Source organism: Lynx canadensis, chromosome D3 (genome assembly GCF_007474595.2).
Source record: "Lynx canadensis isolate LIC74 chromosome D3, mLynCan4.pri.v2, whole genome shotgun sequence".
NCBI classification, from domain to species: domain Eukaryota; kingdom Metazoa; phylum Chordata; class Mammalia; order Carnivora; family Felidae; genus Lynx; species Lynx canadensis.
In genome coordinates this window covers 54020818-54042414 of record NC_044314.2, presented here as the reverse complement: position 1 = coordinate 54042414, position 21597 = coordinate 54020818, and the positions used below count along the sequence as shown (strand labels likewise).

General features: G+C 40.1%; 1 protein-coding gene across 7 annotated transcripts in view; it reads left to right on the top strand.

The window, feature by feature from the left end:
* The window catches only part of DLGAP1 (DLG associated protein 1), a 328162-nt gene that overhangs the window by 284435 nt on the left and 22130 nt on the right, over nucleotides 1-21597 (top strand). For all 7 annotated transcript variants that reach the window (XM_032595388.1, XM_032595389.1, XM_032595387.1 and 4 more), the window contains one exon: nucleotides 17608-18026. In XM_032595388.1, coding sequence (XP_032451279.1) covers nucleotides 17608-18026 — 419 coding nt within the window. The remainder of the gene's footprint in view (nucleotides 1-17607; nucleotides 18027-21597) is intronic.

Sequence of the window (21597 nt, the reverse complement as noted above, 5' to 3'; positions counted from 1 at the left end):
AGACTTTCTGGCAAAAGACTGGAGGTTTCTCTTCTTCAGAGGCTAAAACAAAGAGTCTCAGGTCTGGAGGACAGCAGCACAGTTGAGGGTACCGTTACTATCCTGAAAATAGGAAGATAAGTGAAAATTTATAAACAATGCTGAGGCACCCTGCCGTAAATCTTATGTTCACACTGCTCCCAGAATCCTGGCGGCCAGTCTGATTCCTTCAAAGCAGAACTATGGAATAATCTATCGTGGGGAAACGGGACAGTCCAAGCCCAAGGACCCAAAGACACATTGACATCAGGGATTTTGCAAGGTGAGAGCCCACTGAGATCACCCTACACTGAGGGTCACAGTGGATATGTCCCTCCCTAAAGCACAGACTTCTCGGAGGCTTTTACTGTGCCTTTCAAGCATGAGCAGACTAGCTAACAATCAGCAAACTCAGAGCAGAGAAGAGTCATAAAAAAAGAACCAAAAGTTTTAAGGAACATTCAGAAATTAAAAAGTTATTCCTGAGAAAAAAGAAGGGAAAGGTGGGCAAGGAATACTTCATGACAGAAGTGAATATTGACATGGTCTCTGACAGAGCATCTTACCCTCCTGGGCTACGAGGCAGGCGGGGGGAAAGGGGCGGTGAGGTGGGAAGAGAAAGAAAAGTGCTCTTAGAAATTAAAAATTTAATAGCACAACTGGAAATCCCCAGAGCAGAGTTGGAAGATAAATTGAAGAGATTTCCAGAAAAAAGCACAAAAGAGGAAAAGCTAAGAAGTAATCAAGGAAACGAGTAGAGTATTCAACCCAAGAAAGGGGGAAAGGGAGGCCTCAGGATGATGGAGAAGAGAAGTCTCCAGACAACAGTTATGCAGCAGGTCTAGGGAGTGACTGGGCGTGATGGAGCAGGTCAGAAGCTCTGTGAAAAGATGAATTCAAGAAGACTTGTAGAATACCTGATGTGTTTGTTCCAATGCATGCAGAGGAAACTACACATCTGAGGGTATTTTGAGGATTGAGTAAGTGCTAGGTACATAAAAATTAAGCAAACTTTTGAAAAGGAAAAAAAATGTGCAGGAAGGAGAATATAATATGGCATAGTGATTTGTTAGGGCTGCTAGAGAGAAGCACCACAGACAGGGTGGCTTAAACAGCAGAAATTTATTTCCTCACAGTTTCAAAAGCTACAAGTCCAAGATCAAGGTGTTGATAGGGTTGATAGGGTTTCTTCTGTGGCCCTTGGTTTGTGGATGGCTGTCTTCCCCCTGTGTCTTCAGATGTTTTTCCCTCTGTGTCTGTCTGTGTCCCTCTTCTTTTAAAGATATCAATCACATTGGATTAGGGCCCACTCATATGACTTCATTTTACTTTAATTAACTCTTTAAAGACCCTGCCTCCGAAACCAGTCACATTCTGAGGTACTGGGGGTTAGGACTGTCATACAGGAATTTGCTGGGGGAAAAGCGCACAACTGAGGCCATAACACACAATCAGCTGTGAATGCTATTTCCTGGTCATAATAATGTAGTCACAAAAAGCAAGTTCTGAAATTTTAATCAAATTTACAATGTAACTATATCAGGAGAATGGAAAAAATAATGAAACAGACCAGAAGTGTGTGTGTGTGTGTGTGTGTGTGTGTGGGAGAGAGACAGACAGACAGACAGAAACAGAGACAGGGATGGAGACAGAGACAGAGACAGAGAGAGAATGAGGAGGAAGAGGGAATGAAGATGAGGTGGGAAAATCTAAAGGTTCACCTTTCCTAAAGACAAAAACTAAATAATAAACAAATAACAATATTTGTTATGTAGAGGTAGTATTTAAAAGTAGCTGCCTGTGTAACAGAAAATTATTGCATCACTGGACCAGGGATTCCCATTTTTCCTAGCCAGCCTTGCAGAACTACTTGATATTTTAAAACTGTGTGCAGGTATAACTTTGATAAAAATCAAAAGTGACTGATCAAAATAGTAACGTATAGTACTATGATGATTACCTTTGTGCAACAAGTATTTTTGCTACTTCAGATTATTCCATTTCTGGGTCTAATTTCAAATATCTGGGTCTAAAGATTTCAAACATTTTTTAATGTTCTTGATGCCCATTTGCAAAGAGCTCCTGAAAAAATCTGCACCACTTTACACTCAGATGTAGGCACTTGAGGGTGCAAATATCTGACCTCTTCAAATCCCATCATTGTTTTAGTGGCTTTATTGAAATGGACATACAATTAACTGTACATATGAAGTATAGAATTTGTTCAATTTTTGCATATATTTATCATAAATATATACATAATGGAACTATCACCACCATCAAAATAGAGAACACATCCATCACCTCCAAAAGTCTCCACTTACCCCTTTATAGTCAGCCCCTCCTGCCCACCCACCTCTCCTCCCCTACCCCTTGCCTTACTTGTTCCCACTTGTTTGCATTTTCTAGAATTTTATTTAAATAAGATATCCTTTTAAAATATTTATTGATATATGTGTATGGATCTATTTTTGCATTCTCTGTGCTGTTCCATTGATCTAATTGCCTATCTTCATGCCAATACCACACTGTTTTAACTATTGTAGCTTTATAGTAAGTTTTACAGTTAGTATATGTCCTCCAACTTCCTTTTTTTCAAAGTTTTTTTTTTTCTTTTTGCCACTCTAGGTCCTTTGCCTTTTTTTTAAGTTTGTTTATTTATTTATTTTGAGAGAGGGAGCACGAGCACAAGTGGGGGAGGGGCAGAGAGTGAGGGGGAGAGAGAATCTCAAGTAGGTTCCTCACTGTCAATGTAGAGCCAATGAGGGGCTTGAACTCACGAACCATGAGATCATGACCTGAGCTGAAATCAAGAGTCTGACACTTAACCGACTAAGCCACCCAGGTGCCCTGGTCCTTTGCCTTTCCATAATGAGTTTTAGAAAGAGTTTGTCCATTTCTGTTAGACCTACTGGATTTTGATTGAGACTGCACTGACTCTATACATCACTGGAGATTTGACATCTTAACAATCTCTCTTTTTTTCTTTAGCAATATTATGCAATCCACAGTGTAAACATCTTGCACATACTTTGTCAGATTTGTCCATAGATATTTCTTTTTTTTTTCCTGATATCATAAAAGATATTTATTCTTACTTCACTTACCAACTGTCTTTTGTTAGGTCGACAAATACCATTGATTTTTGTGTGTTGATCTTCTATCCCGTAATGTCACTAAACTCGCCTATTAGTTTTAGTGACTTTTGTAGAGTCTATATACGATTTTCTAGACTATTGTGTTATCTACAAAAAAAAAAAGGACAGATTTATTTCTTCTTTTCATCTGGATGCAGTGTGGACACCCTTGCCTTCTTCCTGATCTCCCGTAAAAATATGCAGTCTTTCACCGTTAAATATTATGTGAGCTTTAGGTTTTTGGTAAATGCCTTTTACTGATATGAGGAAGTTTCTGTCTATTTCTAGTGTGTTGAGAATTGTAGTCAGAAATGGATATTGGATTTGTCAAATGCTTTTTTCTTTTTTTTTTTTTTTAATCTAAAGATATATCTGGGGTGCTGGGTGGCTCAGTCGGTTAAGCGTCCGACTTTGGCTCAGGTCATGATCTCGTGGTTCGTGAGTTCAAGCCCGCGTCAGGCTCTGTGCTGACAGCTCGGAGCCTGGAGCCTGTTTCAGATTCTGTGTCTCCCTCTCTCTCTCTGCCCCTCCCCCGTTCATGCTCTCTCTCTGTCTCAAAATAAATAAACGTTAAAAAAAATTTTTTTTAATAAAAAAAACGATATCACAAGGTTTTGTCATTTAAACTATTTAATATGATGAACTGCACTGATTGATTTTTGTTTTAATATGGTAAAATACATATAAAATAAAATTTACCAGGGTGTCTTCCTGGCTCAGTCAGTTGATCATCCAACTCTTGATTTCGGTTCAGGTCATGACTTCACAGTTTGTGAGTTTGAGACCCCCCCACCCCCATTGGGCTCTGTGCTGACAGTGCAGAGCCTGCTTGGGATTCTTTCGTTCTCCCTCTTTCTCTGCCCCTCCCCAATCATGCTCTCTCTTGCTCTCTCTCTCTCTCTAAAAATAAATGAATAAACTAAAAACCTTTTTTTTGTAATTACCACCTTGACCATTTTTGCTGTACAATTCAATGGCATTAAGTACATTCACAGTATCGCACAACCATTGCCACTATCTAGTTCCAAAATATTTTCATCACTTTGAACAAAAATCCTATAACCATTAAATAGTCGCTGCCTATTCACTCTTTGAGCCTTTTGAAACTGCTAATCTGTTTTCTGTCTTTATGGATTTGTCTATTCTGGATATTTTTTTTTTCTTGAAGTTATTATTTGGGAGAAAAAGTATGTGTGTGAGCAGGGGAGGGGCAAAGAGAGAGGGAGGGAGACGAGAGAGACAGAGGGAGAAGGAGAGAGAGAGAATCCCAAGCAGGCTCCACACTGTCAGCACAGAGTCCAATGCATGGCTGGAACTCAGAAAATGTGAGATCATGACCTGAGCCAAAACCAGAGTCAGAAACTTAACTGACTGAGCCAACCAGGCACCCCATATTCTGGATATTTCTTATAATGGAATCATACAATATGTGGCCTTTTGTTTCAGGTTTGAGGTTCACCCATGTTGTAGCCTGAAACAGTATTTCATTTCCCTTTTATGGCTGAATAACCATAATATGGTTATACTACATTATTTATTCATTCATCATTCATGGACATTGGGATGTTTTATCTTTTGGCTATTATGAATACAGCTACTACAAACATTCGTGTACAAGTTTTTGTTTGAACATCTGTCTTTAATTCTTTTTGGTATTTACCTAGGAGTACAATTGCTGGGTCATATGCTAATTCTATGTTTAGGATTCCTTTTTGAGGAAGCACCAAATTATATTCCACAGCAACTATACCATTTTACATTTCCCACCAACAGTGTATGAGTGTTCCAATTTCTCCATTTTTTTTTTTTTTTTTTTGCCAACACCTGTTATTTTTCCATTTTTAAAAACTATGACTATCCTAGTAGATATGAAGTGGTATCTCATTGTGGCTTAAATTTGCATTTTCTTAATGGACTACTGATGTTGATTATCTTTTCATGTGTTCACTGGCCATTTGTTTATCTCTTTGGAGATATATCTATTAAGTCCTTTTCCCATTTTTTTATTTAAAAACATTTTTTAATGTTTATTTATTTTTGAGAGAGAGAGACAGAGGAGAGAGAGAGAGAGAGAGAGAGAGAAGAGAGAGAGAGAGAGAGAGCAACACAAGTGGGGAAGGGGTAGAGAGAGAGGGAGACAGAATCTGAAGCAGGCTCCAAGCTGTCAGCACAGAGCCCTCTGTGGGCTCAAACCCACAAACTGCTGAGATCATGGCCTGAGCTGAAGTCAGTCACTTAACTGACCGAGTCACCCAGGTGTCCAGCTTTTGCCCATTTTTAAAATTAGGTTGTTGGGGCACCTGGGTGGCTCAGTTGCTTAAGCGTCCAACTTCGGCTCAGGTCATGCATGATCTCCCGATTCACGAGTTCAAACCCGCATCAGTCTCTGTGCTGACAGCTCAGAGCCTGGAGCCTGCTTCAGATTCTGTGTGTGTCTCTCTAGAGACACTGCATTGTCTCCTCCTGCATTGACGCTCTCTCTCTCCCTCTCTCAAAATAAACATTAAAAAAATTTTTTTTAAATCTTAAAAAAATTAGGTTACTTGTTTTTATTGTTAAGTAGTGTAAGAGTTCTTTATATATTCTGGATACCAGACCCTCATCAGATATATGACTTATAAATATCTTCTCTCCCTCTTTGGGTTGTCTTTTTACTCTATTGAATGCACAAAAGTTTTTAATTTTGATGATGTCCAATTTTTTCTCATCACTTGTGTTTTCAATGTCATATTTAAGAAACAATTGCCAAATCCAAAATAATGAAGATTTGCCCCTATGTTTTCCTCAAAGAATGTCAGAGTTTTAACTCTTAAATTCAGGCTTTTGACCTGTTTTGAGCAAACTTTTCTATGTGGTGTGAGGTAAGGATCCAATTTCATTATTTTGCATGTGGCTATTCAGTTGTCTTTGACTGATTTTTTTAATGTTAACCCAACTTTACATTCTGGGATAACCCCAATTTGTCATCATGTATAATCCTTTTTATATGTCATTGGATTTAATTGCTAATATTTGGTTAAGAATATTTGCATCCTGTATTCATGAAAATATTGTCTGTAGTTTTCTTGTATTGTCTTGCTGTCTTTGGTCTTAGAATAATAATATCCTCATAGAAAGACCTAGGAGGTATTTTTTCATCCTCAATTTTCTAAAAATGTTTGTGTAAAATTGTTACAATTTTTTTAATTAGATATTTAACTGAGTAACCAGTGAAACTGCCTGGATGTGGAGTTTGCTTTGTGCAAAAATTTTTAACTACAAATTCAATTTCTTTAATAGATATAGGGCTATTTACGTCATTGATTTCTTCTTACTTGATCCTTGATAGTTTGTCTTTCAAGGAATTTGTCTACTTCATCTGCGTTATCCAATTTGTTGGTATAAAGTTCATGATGTTCATTTAATAAAATTTTAATAGCTATAGAATCTGTAGTGATGACACCTCTCTCCTTTCTGATATTGGTAATGTGTGTCTTTTCTTTTTTTTCCTCATCAGTCTGGCTAGAAGATTATTAATTTTATCAATTTTTAAAAGAAAAAAACTTTGACTTTACTGATATTTCTCTATTATTTTTCTGTTTTCTATTTGATTGATTTTGCTTTTGTCTTTTTCATTTCCTTTATTCTGTTTACTATAGAATCCATTTGCTCTTCTATTTTTTAATTTCTTAAAGTAGCAGATGAACATTGAATTGAGACCTTTATTTTTTTGTATTATTGATGTCAATGCTATAAATGTCCCCTTAAGTACTGTTTTAACTACATCCCACAAATTCTGATTATTGTATTTTCATTTTCATTCAGTTCAAATGTTTCCTAATCTCCTTCTTTGTGTTCATAGTCTTTGTGTTATCTAGCTCACAAATATTTTGAGACTTGGCAAGTATCATTAGTTATTGATTTCTATTTAATTCTATTGTGACCAGACTCTATACTTTATGTCTTGAATCCTTTAAAATTCATTGAGATTTGTGTTGTGGCCCAAAATACTGTCTATCTTGCTAAATAATCTGTGTGTACTTGAAATAAAATGTTATTATGCTATTTTAAGTGGAGTATTCTGTAAATGCCAATTAGGTCAGGTTAGTTTTTTAAATTTCTCTATAAATTTCTGATTTTCTGTTTATACATTCTATCAATTATTGAGAAAGAATGTTGAAACCTCTGACTATACTTGTGAATTTATCTATTTCTCCTTATTGTTCTATCAGTTTTTGCTTCATGTATTTTGAAGATCTCTTATTAGGTACATAAACATTTAAGATTATTATATCTTCTTGATGAATTGGCTCCTTTATCATTAGGAAACATCCCTCTTTCTCCCTGGCAATATTTTTTTGTTATGAAATCTACCTTGTCTGATATTAAGATAGCAATTGAACTTTCTTTTTTTCTTTCTTTCTTTTTTTTCTTAAGCTCTACACCCAACATGGGATTCAAACTCATGACCCCAAGATCAAGAGTCACATGCTCTACCAACTGAGAATTTTCTTTTCATTAGTGTTAGCATGATGTATCATTTTCATTCTTTCACTTTTAAATTATTCATGTCTTTATAATTAAAGTGGTTTGGGGGGCACCTGGGTGACTCAGTCAATTAAGCGTCCAACTCTTGATTTCGGCTCAGGTCATGATCTCACCATTCGTGAGTTTGAGCCCCATGTTGGGCTCTATGCTGATAGTGCAAAGCCTGCTTGAGATTCGTTCTCCCTCTCTTTCTGCCCCTCCACTGCTCACTCTCTCCCTCTCTCTCTCTCTTAAAAATAAGTAAACCTTTTTTTTAAGAAATTTTTAATGGCACTTGGGTGACTCAGTTAAGTGTCCAACTCTTGATTTCTGCTCAGGTCATGGTCTTACCATTCATGAGTTTAAGCCCCACATTGGGCTCTGCACTGGAGTGTGGAAACTGCTTGCAATTCTCTCTCCTTCTCTCTCCACCCTTCCTTCACTTGTACTCTCTTTTTAAAAATAATAAACTTTTTAAAGAAGTGGTTTTTATGGGCAGCATATAGTTAGGTTTTGCTTTTTAATCAAATCTCCAACCTCTTCCTTTTCATTGGAATACTTAGACCACTTACATTTAATGTAATTGTTGATGTGTTTGGGTTTAATTGTGTCAGCTTGTATTTGTTATTTATTATCTCTTCTTTGTCCTATATTTCATTTTTTTTCTGCTTTCCGTTGGATTGTCTTTTTATGATTCCATTTTATTCCCTTTGTTTTCTTATTAGCTATAACTTTCTATTGTATTTTTTAGGGGTCGCTATAGAGATTATCATGTATATCTTTAATTTATTACAATATACCTTCAATGGAAATTGGATCATTTTGCATATAAGAATCTTAAAATAATATGTTTCCATTCCTCTACTACCCACATTAGTGCTATCGTTATCAAACATTTTACTTCTACATGTATTAAAAATCCATAATATATTATTATTTTTGCTTTTAAACAGTTATCTTTAACACAATTTAAATAAAAGGGGAAAAAATCCTATTTGTTCACAAAGTTATGATTTCCAGTGTTCTTCATTCCTTTGTGTAGATCCAAATTTCCATCTAGCATCATTTTCCTTACCCTTAAAAGACTTCTTTTAACCTGTCTTATAGTGCAGTGTGCTCATGATGACAACTTACAGCTTTTGTATATCAAGAGTCATTATTTTGTCATTTTAAAAGACGCTTTTTGAGGGCGCCTGGGTGGCTCAGTCAGTTAAGCATCTGACTTCAGCTCAGGTCATTATCTCATGATTCATGAGTTTGAGCCCCATACCAGGCTCTGTGCTGACAGCTCAGAGCCTGGAGCCTGCTTCAGAGTCTGTGTCTCCCTCTCTCTCTGCCCTTCCCCCACTCACACTCTGCCTCTCTCTCTCTCTCAAAAATAAATAAAATTTTCTAAAAACTTAAAAGTAAATTAATTAATTAAAAGATGCATTTTTTGTGGGTTTTTTGTTTGTTTTTTTTTGTTTTTTTTTTTCCCAAAGAGGGACAAATATACTCCAGCTGTGGGTAGGTTTCTTACCCCATGCATTCACTGTGGATAAATACTCTATCGAGACCCTGCGAGGATCTCTGGGTTCTCTCTGTGCAGTTCTCTCTTCTGCCACACTCTGCCTTGCAAACTCCCACTGCAAGTCCCCTCCTGGGACTCCCAGCTAGTCTCATCAAGTCAGGGAGACTGCTAGCACCACACAGAGACCCTCCCTGTGCTGCGGCCTGGACATTTTCTCTGATCAGTCAACACAGGTAATCACTGAACTTGTTGTTTCCCACATCTCATGATCACTGCTCTTCATTGTCTGACATCAAGTATCTTGAAAACACTGTTTCATATATTTTTCCTTTTTTTTTTTTAGTTGTTTCAGATAGAAGAATAAATTCAGTCATTCTTACCCATTCTTAGCCAAAAGCAGAAATCGTCCATATATGTTTTATTTAGCCTAAAGTGGGGTAAGCCCTGTTATTGAGCACTACTCTGTGGCTTGAAAGGTCCTGGAATGTATGGGAATGTACTGAAGCTCTGGGGGAAAAATATTCCAGTCAAGAGATCCAGTCTGAAAGTAACTACCTATCTGTCTTTAAAATGTGGGTGTTGGAGGGAGCGCCTGGGTGGCTCAGTGGATGAGCTGTCTGACTTCAGCTCAGGTCATGATCTCACAATTTGTGGGTTTAAGCTCCACGCTGGGCTCTGTGCTGACAGCTCAGAGCCTGGAGCTTGCTTCAGAGTCTGTGTCTCCCTTTCTCTCTCTGTCCCTCCCCCGCTTGTGCTCTCTCTCTTGCTCTCAAAATAAATAAACATTTAAAAAGTAAAATAAATAAACTGTGGGAGTTGAATATAATTAACATCAATAACCTCTTTTATGTGTAAGTTCTCGGATTCAACATTCCAGCAGTGTTTCCTCAAATTTAGAGTAGCATCATACATAGATGGAGACTCTTTGTTGAGGTCTAGGTTTAATCTCCTAGATCTTGCCTTCCTGCTTATCGTCATATTTCCCAGGTAGCTGTGTTGCCGTCATAATCTCTAGTTCAGAAATAAGAGAAGTGTGGGTAAGTGTGTGATACAGGTTCTGGCTACCTGCCCCTGTTGCAACCCAGCTACCTTTTATGGGGGTAAATATTTATGATATATCTTGGAACAATTATAAAGCGATCATCTTTGGTCTCTAAAACTGAAAATGTTAAGGAGCGGTAGAGGCTTGATATTATATACTCTTATTATTAACAGTGTCAAATTGACAAATTGACATCTGTCTTTAGTGCACAGAGAGAAGCTCCTGGTCTCAGGAAAGAAAATTCCAAACTGTTATTTTCTGGTGTGTATATATTTAAATTCTTTTTAAGATTTTATTTTAAGTAACCTCCATGCCGAATGTGGGGCTCGAACTTACAACCCAAGATCAAGAGTCACATGCTTTCACTGACTGAGCAACCAGGTGCCCCTTAATATCTTTATCTGTGTCTTTGTAAACTACTTCTTAACTGGCTGGGAATCTGTATCTAGAAATATCCAAGTGTGGGGCGCCTGGGTGGTGCAGTCGGTGAGCGTCCGACTTCAGCCAGGTCACGATCGCGGTCCGTGAGTTCGAGCCCCCGCGTCAGGCTCTGGGCTGATGGCTCAGAGCCTGGAGCCTGTTTCCGATTCTGTGTCTCCCTCTCTCTCTGCCCTCCCCGTTCATGCTCTGTCTCTCTCTGTCCCACAAATAAATAAACGTTAAAAAAAAAAATTAAAAAAAAAAAAAAAGAAATCATCCAAGTGACAGTCAGTGTTACTGCAAGGGCTATTTGTCTTCAGTATCCAGGGGATTAAAGGAGAAAGCTTTTCCTAGAATAAGTGGGTAAGAAATCACTTTGTGACCTCTTTCCTTCTCTCATCAACTCCCCATGGCTGCCTGCCATCCCTTTATTAAATCGATGAAGTTGGGTAACAGTGAATGTCTTGAGCAGGATCTGTGTGTTTGGAGGTGCATGTATGCAAAGGGAAAGCCAAGATCTTTCCATTTATACTTCATTTATGGTATGGGAATGGGAGCAGATGGATACTTGGGATGATTTGCATAAAGTCTCTTGTCTTTCTTATCTCCATTTGGTGGAATCATCTCCTTCTCTCCTAGTATACCTTTGTACATTATGAAATAATACTCAGACCCCCGGGGACACATTTAATGCTAAGGGGAAAAAATGCATCGAAATGTGGTCGTGAATGACACCTGCCATTTCGGCAGGTCGGTGAATGCACACATAGGGTCATAGGCGTTGAAGGAAATTGCCTTCAAGCTATTATGAAATTTGCTCCCCATTTCTAGAAACAAATGTCTCTGTGAATAGGAATAATCCGAGTCTTGTTTTTTCACCAAAATTACCTCTATTTCCAAAATATTCTAAGTTTTAAAAATTTTCTTTGCTTCACACATTAAAGCTCATGGCTTCATAACTGGATGTAACAAGCATGTGCAAAGGTAGTGTTGTTTTCCTCTTTCAGCATAAAGTCAACGACTATAAAAGATGCTTCTGACTGTAAATGACTTAAATACATAAACAGTGGGGTTTGTAGTGAGTTGTGACTTTTCAACTAAGCAGGATTTTTTTTATAGTTTATTTAATTATCTTGAGAGAGAGAGTGCGCATGATTACAGGAGGGACAGAGAGAGAGGGAAAGAGAGAGAATCCCAAGCAGGCTCTGAACTATCAGCACAGAGCCCAAGGCAGAACTCAACTCACAAACCATGAGATCGTGACCTGAGCTGAAGTCAGATGCTTTAACAACTGAGCCACCCAGGTGCCCCTCAACTAAGGAAGATGTTAAAACAAGAAGCCAACATTGAGACATCTTCTGACAGCCAGTTCGGGACCACAAACTTAGACTGTTGGCGGTCAAAGACAGCCCTCCTTTGCCAACCTGGAAGCTTGGACCAATTCCCACTGTTCACAGCTTCTTTGGAGTACTACATAGCCTAGGACCCACCCTTGATATTACATTTGGCAAATCACTTCTTTTCCTTGCCAAGTTAACAATACCATGACTTAGCCAAATAGCACTTACAATACACCGGAGTTTGAAAGGTGTGGCATTCATGCATTTCAAATTTTAAAAGCCTGACTCTTGGCATAATTCCTGATAAGCCTCATACATTTTCTCCTCCATTCCTTCCTTCTCCTTCCTTTTTTCTCTTTCGCCCCCACCTCCATCTTCCTCCCTCCCTCTTTCTTTCCTCCCTTCCTTCCCTTCTTCTTTCTGTCTTCTCTCTCTCCCTCTCTGTTTTTCTTTCTTCCTTTCCACATGTTTTACAGATAATGTAGTTTGCAAAGAAAATGATCCTCCAACTCACAAGCCCATGGCCTCCGTTTGACACCAAAATAAGACAGTAAGACGAATAATGAGTGAGACCTCTCAGGCTTTTGTTAGTTACCTGGGGTCAACAGTCAAGGAGTGACCTACTGCTCTGGTTGCTGGGGCGCAGTCAGTTCGAGGAGTTTTGTTGAGACTCCTAACCAAGGTTCTATAGTGGCAGCCCATCAAGGATACTACACCTGCCCAGCTGGTACTGAAAGGGGGCTGGCAACATGCCAGGCCCTCTCAGAAGCTAGCTGATGATCACAAGCCCACTGTCAATACTGTCCGTTTCTTCCCTTTAATTGGTAAATGCATTACAAAAGAGGAGTTTTTACGTAGAACACTTACTCTGTTTTCCTTTGCTGAAAGAGATCTTCAGGTAAAAGAATGGACATAATGGATTTTGAATAATGAATGGATGCTTGTTTTGAGGTAGTTTTATTTTTTTAATGAATTTTTAAAGATATTTATATTTTTTATTAATGCTTATTTATCTTTGAGAAGAGACAGAGCAGGGGAGGGGCAGAGTGAGAGGGAGGCACAGAATCCAAAGCAGGCTCCAGGCTCCGAGCTGTCAGCACAGAGTCTGATACAGGGCTTGAACTCTTGAACCATGAGATCATGATCTGAGCCAAAGTCAGATGCTTAACCAACTGAGCCTATCCAGGTGCCCCTTGAGGTAGCTTTAAAATCTGTCAATAAGACAGTGCTAACCATCTCAAACGGGGAGCAGGAGGGTCCCTTCCCACTGAATCCGCGACAGGGTTGTATTCCGCCTAGGTTCCTCCATGAGCTGTTCTAACTGGGAAGCTGATCTGATGAGAGAGAATCTCTTTTTTAGCAGGTTTTAATTCTTGATCTCAATCTCCTCTCACCCCCACACCTTTCTTTTGATCTATCTTTTATATAAGGAGACGTCTCGGGTTTTTACATCAGTTAAAGGGTGCCATTTCACAAAATACCCAGATGGTTGCACTTTTGAAGAGTAGCATTTTCAGATCCCACATCTATTCAGCCTTGACAGCAGGCTTAGTGAAGAATGTCTAAAGCCTCCCACAAAGAAAGAACAAACAGCACAGAACTAGTGTTTCTCCCTTTGAAACTAGAGTTAGCCCTGGAAAGCAACCATTATGTGAATGAGAGGGATGAAGAAGATAACCAGAGGCTAGAGGATTTGGTAACAGAATGACTGAGTTTGTCTCCTCAGATAAGTTTATGGCTTGGGTCTCACACAGTTGAACACCTTGCAAGTCCTGAAGACACTGACTGGCTTAGGTTTTGTTTTGGTTTGTTTGTTTGTTTGTTTTGCTCATGACTTAACTTTATTTAAATGCAGTCCCATCATGTACCATCTTTGTGTTGATTTCTATGTGCAGAAAAGTCACCGTGAGGGGATGGGCAGCAGAAAATCCTCCTATTACACGTATAAATGTGTTTCAGAGAAAGTGCACAAAGTAACAGCAGAGTGAATGTGACCAAGTGACTTTCCCCTTGCTGTCCCAAACAGACAGGGTATTGTGTCCCATACTGGTTGATCCAGTCTTTGGTTTCATGGTTTCCTGCCCTTAGGTCAGAATATTGGCCGGTCCTTTACAGAAGTTGTCATGATTACACATTGTGCCTTCAGGGCATGAAGTACTAAGAAGCTTTACGACTGGCATTGAAGCCCCTGGGGTCAGCTTATGGGTTTATACCACCTCTCAGCAACCGATCTCTTCTTCTTTTTTTTTTTTTTTTAATGTTTATTTATTTATTTTTGAAAGGGATAGACAGAGAGCAAGCAGGGGAGGGGCAGAGAGAGAGAAAAGAGAGAATCCCAAGCAGGTTCCACGCTGTCAGTGCAGAGCCCAACTCGGCTCAGACCCACAAACCGCAAGATCCTGACCTGAGTGGAAAGAGCGTTGGACGCTCAAACCAGTGAGCCACTGTGTTTTTTAAAATACAGAAATTCACCCAACGACTCCTTTTGTGTTCCTATCAAAATCGAAAACAGCCATAACACTTCATTGTGCTCTTCACTCAGAAGGAACTTTGCACTTGAAAGACATGAAACGTTTTGCCAGAGCAGAACATTCTTTGAAAGCTCTGGGTGGAAGAAAGCACTTGCTTAAGGAACTTAATTGAGAGAAACACGGGCAGCCAGGACGGGCTGCCTGAGTTCAAAGGCACCGCTTTTAATCCCAAACCTTTTTAATTTTCCTTAACTTTTATTCTTTCTGGGTGACTAAACTGCAAACTTCTACTCATCTACTGCCAAGTAATTTTTTCTTAGAAGGTGGATACTTATACAGGATTCCAGAGGCCAGGAGCCCTCTATCAGGAATGCTGTGGTATGGTTTTGTGTAGGTAAAAAACAGAGGCACAGGAGAGGTCACTCTGTTTTGTGTGTGGAACAGACTCTGTCTCTGGCAAGTTTGCTGCGATTGAGAAAAAAATAAGGCACTTCTTTAAGTCTGGAAAATGCAGTGCCTCTGGCAATACATGATCTTGGAGAGTGAAGCCCAGTGTTCTCATAGTTGAGATTTGGTGTTAGTACAACAGCCAGACTGCAAGTTGACTTGCAATGTCAACTGTTGCAAGGAGAGGCATCCAATTCACACACCTGCGTCTGCAAAGAAAGCTGAGCTTCAGGAGATGACATTTAACATTCAGGGAGATGAATAAGAAGAATGCAGAAAAGGCCGACTGCAGCCAAGACGTAAGTGGCTATTGGAAGAATCACGTGAGCAAAACTGTTCTTCCTTTCGCTCCAGTACAAGACATCTGTACCATGGCTTTCAGACTTTCACACTATGTGATTCTTTTTTTGGCCCATTTGAGAGTTAAGGATCTTATAAAATGACCAGCTAAAATACCTTCAACAGAAGTAATTTCTTGAAAACAGCAAACAATGAGATGGGCCAGCTTTTTTTGACTGGTCTACCTTCATAAAATGAGTGGCCAGAATCACACCATATTTGATTACGCTGATCATCCTAACAACTAACACAGATCAATAGTGCAGCCACCTTTTTTTCTAAAGCTTTATTTTCTAGGGGAAAACAATGGATTTGTTGTGATGCAAAACAGTATGGTGATCCTCAAAAAATTAAAAAGAATTACTGTATGATACAGTAATTTCTCTTCTGGGTTTATACGCAAAACAATGGAAAACTCAGTCTCAAAGAGATATTTGTACACTCATGTCCAAAGAAGCATTATTCAAAATAGCCAAAAGGTGGAAGCAACCCAAGTGTCCATCTACAAATGAATGGATAAACAAAATGTGGTATATACAGAAAACGGAGTATCATTCAGCCTTAAAAAGGAAGGAAATTCTGACATATGTTATAGCATGGAAGAAGCTTAAAGACATTTTGCTACATGAGGGGCACCTGTGGCTCAGTCAGTTTAGCGTCCAAATGTTGGTTTAGGCTCAGGTCATGATCTCACAGTTTGTGATTTCGAGCCCCACCTCAGGCTCTATGCTGACAGCTGCCTGGAATTCTCTCTCTCCCCCTCTCTCCCTCCCTTCCCCCTCTCTCTCTCTATCAAAACTAAACTGTAAAAAAAGGCATCATGCTAGGTGAAATAATCCAGTCCTAAAAGGACAAATACAGTATGGTTCCACTTATATGAGAGAGCTAGAGAAGTCAAATTCCATAGAGACAGAAAGTAGAATGGTGGTTGACATAGGCTGGGAGGAAGGGGCCGAGGGGAGCTGTTTAATGGGTACAGTTTCAACTGAGAAAGCTGAAAACATTCTGGAGACGCATGATGGTAATGGTTGTACAACAATGTGAATGTACTTAATGCCACTGAACCACACACTTAAAAATGGTTTAAGTAGTAAATTTTATGTTATGTATATTTTTTCACAATAAAAAATAAATAAAAATATTAGATCAAGAGGTCACCTTAATAAAAGAGTACTGGGGCACCTGAGTGGCTCAATTGGTTAAGCATCTGACTTCCGCTCAGGTCATGATCTCACAGTTTCTGAGTTCGAGCTCACATTAGGCTCTTTGCTGTCAGTGGCTGAACCCTCTTGGGATCCTCTGTCTCCCTCTCTCTGCCCCTCCCCTGCTCTCTCTCTCTCTCAAAAATAAACAAACAATTAAAAAAAAAAAGTACAGAGTAGGCAACAGGCACATGACGCTGCCTTCAGCAGACTTATATTCTCTGCCATTGTTGCCTGCCTGCTCTACGAGCTAATGAAGTTTTTTGTAAGTGTTTTAAATTACTTCAGGCCCACACCTCCCCTTGCCCCTTGTCTGAGAAAGAATTCACTGGTCCTCTGTTCTTCTCCACCCCTCCCACCTTCCATATGCCCTCACCTTCATTGTCAGGGTCAACTAGAGATGTCAGAGCCATCTGGTTGAAAACCACCGATTACATGAATATCCTTAAAAAATGCTCACACTGAATCTGCGAACAGGTTGTCTTGTATCCTCTTGGTACAAGGACTGTGGGAAGGGAAATTAAAGGTGCAGAGGAGAATGGTACCAGAGAACTCTAGAACTGTGAGCTGATTTTGCCCCAAAGGCTTTGTGTCAAATGGTAATAATGACCTTTCGATCAAGAGACAGGTGAATGAGTCCTCACCAGGGGAAGGAGTTTTAATTTTAAGAGGAACCTAATGACATTTTGGTTTGCTTTCAGAAAGTCTTACTTCATAAACGCTGTCCTCAGAAAAAAATGTGGTTATGCAGGATTCACAATAGGCTTGGACCAGGTTGGGTTGCTTTTGTTTCCTGGATTTTTAAGCAAATTATGCAGAATTCTTTCCTTACCCCTCAGCAACCTGAATATCAGAATTCGAGCCATCCCAGCTTTGTGGAGGAAGTTGGACTCTGGACATTTTGCTGGCTTTCACAGCTACACACATTGCTTCTAACATTTCTCTAGAGATGCTTTAATATTGTATTGAACAAAAATGAGAGAGCCATGATACGTATATAAGAGCTATCGCAACCGATATGCTTGTGTCAAGGGCCTACCCCCCCCCCCCCCCCCCCCCCCCCGCCAGACTGAGAGGGTAGGACCCCCTGCTGCCATACCCATGAAGAAAAGTAGAAATGCTCTCGCTTCAAGAAATAGCCTTGAACTCAATCTTCCTTTCTCCATTCCTCCAAGCTTCCGCAGGTTCACTCGATCCAACAGCGTGACCACAGCCGTACAGGCCGACCTGGACTTCCACGATAATCTGGAAAACTCTCTGGAGTCTATAGAGGACAATTCGTGCCCCGGCCCAATGGCCAGACAGTTCTCCCGAGACGCGAGCACCTCCACCGTCAGCATCCAGGGCTCAGGAAACCACTACCACGCCTGCGCAGCCGACGACGACTTCGATGCGGATTTTGACCCTTCGATTCTGCCTCCCCCGGATCCCTGGATTGACTCGATCACCGAAGACCCCCTGGAGGCCGTCCAAAGGTCGGTGTGCCACCGGGACGGCCACTGGTTTCTGAAGCTCCTCCAAGCAGAGCGGGACCGCATGGAAGGGTGCCAGCAGATGGAGCGAGAAGAGCGGGAAAACAACCTGCCGGAAGACAGTAAGTAACGCCCGCTGCGCACTCCGCACTTCCGGCGCTCGCGCGCGGGCTGAGCGGCGTCTTTAGGCTTGGCGCTCCCTTCCCTACCGGTTCCGGTGTCCGGCCCTGCAGCTCCGCACCCCGCCGCCGGACTGGGTGGGACCGCTGGGCCATTCCGGCTGAGCGTCCAGATGCCCCGCGCTGCACGATAAAAAGAAACCGGCTGGGCGGGTGTAACACCTTCGCCAGCTCCAGCCCCATGCCCTCTAGCTCTAGATCTCTTCTCTGAAAAGTACCAAGCTCAACGTGGGGGGGGCCAGCTCGAGTTCCTACAACCGCTCCTCTTTCCCAAGAGGATCCTGAATGGGTGCTGATTCTTAAGGGATTGACAGTAATTCTGACGAGTGGCCAGGGTCACCGGTGAGATTTATAATCTCACAGTTTTATTACTTTCCGTAACGTACGATATGAAAACAAGGCCGATAATGCATAGGCCAGTAGGGACCAGGCTTATTCAGATTCATAAGCCCGTTTAGCATGCACTTTCATTGGTTTTAGGAAGGCAAACCCTCAGCCACTAAGTTAACACAAATTTCAACGTAACGGGTTAAAGTAAATGATGAATAAATAAATGATGGGGGCCGTGCACACTGTTATTCTCAAACTTGGCTTTTTAACACAATAATTCCTATTAACAAATGACAAGGGGCGCCTGACTGGCTGAGTCCATAGAGCATGAGACTGTTGATCTCAGTGTCTTGAGTCCAAGCCCCTCATTGGGCATGGCGTTTACGTTAAACACACACACACACACACACACACAATTGACAACAAAATGACCAGGTTACCTCAATTCTAAGGCATGTTTTCCACATTTTTAACAACTCTGAAATTGGGATATAGTTTATAATCAGCGTGTATTTCAGTGTTGTGTGTTTATTTTCCTCTGAAAAACAATTATCAAATGAATGGTGGATCCTCCAACTGATGATATTTTTGAATCAAAGAAATTTAGGCATTTAGGTGTAAGCATTTAAGCCTATCTTCATTTTTGCGTGGTAACTACCTAGAAGAGTATTGTTATGATGTGACTTTTTAGACCTATTTTTTAAATCATTTAACTTTTTCTCATAAAAAATATAAAACATGCACAAAAGTAGAGAGTTTAGTACAATGTACCTATCACCCAACACCACTGGCCAGCCTCATTTTCTTATCTTCCCCCATTAGTCATTTATGCTGGATTATCTTAAAGAAAGTCCAAAGCACTGTGGCACATTACTATGTACCCACTGATAAGGATTTTTTTTTACATAATCATCATACATTATCATCCCTAATAAAAATATCAATAATTTCTTTATAATTAGACCTTGAGCCTATGTCTAATTGTGGTAAATAGACTTACTAAATGAACCAAACTAATTGTGTCACGAGGCAGTGAGTTTTCTATCAAGGAAGTATTTTTTATGAAAACTGAGTCTGGAAAAGAATAATTAGCAGACTGTGGGATTTCCTCCCTGTGTCTTGCTCTCAGCTCTTCTCTGCATTCATTCCTCTTGCCTGAACCCTATCAACTGGCTGACTAGCTTATTTGTTGCCTTGATGAGCAGATTAGAAAACCCGTAAGTAGGTTTCTGAAACGTTCCTCATGTTATAAGTGCAAACAACTTAGCAGTGGGAGAGTGATCTCCTTGACAGTTGCCCCTAACCGTTGATGTCACTCCAGGCTCAGCTGAATGTTGATCCACAAGCAGAATTAGCTTTTTGCCCTGGTGACAGGAGAAGGAGGCACCACCCAGCAGCAATGGATGGGGTGGGTTTCAGTAAGGAAGTCTTAGCAGTAACATCTTCCTCCCTTCTTTTCCCTTGGTGGCTATACCCAGAGTTAATTAGATTTTCCTAGGAAAAATGCTGGTGTCTAAGGAGCAACAGCCTCTGATGTATTTATTGCTCAACAGAACAAACTCATTTTCAGATTTCGGTGCATTCACCTCATTAGTTCAGGACTCATTCTAGCTTCCTGGTTGACTTCCTATAGGACCCAGGAAAGTCACTCATGTGTTTTCTTCCCATCTAAGACTGGATCTACTTCTCTCACCCAGCTTTATAGTGATGCACAAGGACAGTCATGGTATAACGATTTAGGAAAATCTTCTTCAACACTAAAGGAGCCCTGACAAGTTACCACGTTTTGATACAAACAACATGTATTTGAAAGGTGACAATCTTGTCAGAAAAACCAGGTTCTCATTGTGTGTTCAGGATCAAAGAGAAGCATTCGTATTTTGAAATGTGCACTCTTGGAAAAGTCCCAAAGTAATGAACATGAAGGAGCAACCCATTTATTCACTGTTACAGAATTTTACTTCACATGTTACTTAAAGCACTGATTTATAAATAGAATTTAGCAAATCCATTCATAAGAAGGTATTTTGCTATAATGAGATTCCTTCTAAAGAATAAAAACTGCTGTCTTTGTCCCTGAAGAGCCCACCATTAATAAGCTATACTCCTTACCGACATTTTCCTTCGTAGTAGAGATACATTTTATCAAATCTCCACTTTATTTTGCAAGGTTGCTGCCTGGGGGGAGGTGTGAGGGTCATGGTTGCAGAACAGACAAAGATAACTAGGGGTGGGAGTATTTCTTGGTACTTTGTTTTAAAAGTACTCAGCTGGATAATTAGTCTTAGATGGCAAGTATGCAGTGAAACCTGCTTCACTGGGGAGTTGGTCTTCCTTCCTCGTTTGAAACATATGTTAATATCAGAAACCCCTTCTCTAATTAAAAATAGTTACACTCAGCAGCAATAAATATAACAGAACAGAGGGAGGTGATGGTCTGAGTTCTGTCTGCTCAGCGTCCACTGTCCCTTGACCAAGGTCCCTAACAACCCCCGATCTCAAAAAAAATCCTAGGATTTCTAGAATACAGTTTGAAAGCCAATGGTCTGTAGTGAGGAGTCCAAATTATTAGTTTTTTAATATAACTTTATAACTTTAGATCAAACAACTAACACAAAGTTTAGATGAAAATGCCTTATGCATGCTTTTGTAAATGTACAAAACTGATTCAAATCCATAACATCTATTCATACAAGCCCATCTCGCCTACAAATATGGCTCTCCCCTTCAAGTCTCAGCTTGGGCCTCACCTTCTGGAAGTCTTTGCGGAATGCCTCCCCTCAGGCTGAGTTGGGTGTGTCTCCTCGTGATTCCATAATAGCCTGTATATCTGTCTATCAGCTCTTTCCAACATTATTTTTACAGCAGTCTATGTGTCTCTCTCCATCCACCTGAAAAATGAGCTGAGGACAGAAATTATTCTTATCTCGTCATCTTTATAGACCACTGCCCTTCTGATGGTTCCTGGTACATAGGAGGGGATCAGTGAATATGTATTTGAATCTGGGAAATATTTTGGAAATTCTGTGTTACAAAGTATTTTACCTTGCAAAATGTTTGTTCTTCAGTAGTTACGAATTTTCAATGAGTAATTAGAAGTCATTGTTGCCAAAAGTAGGAAGGGGGCGGGGGGGATCCTTGGTGAGATGAAGAGCCCTGCCGATCAGAACAAGGGTTTGGCAGA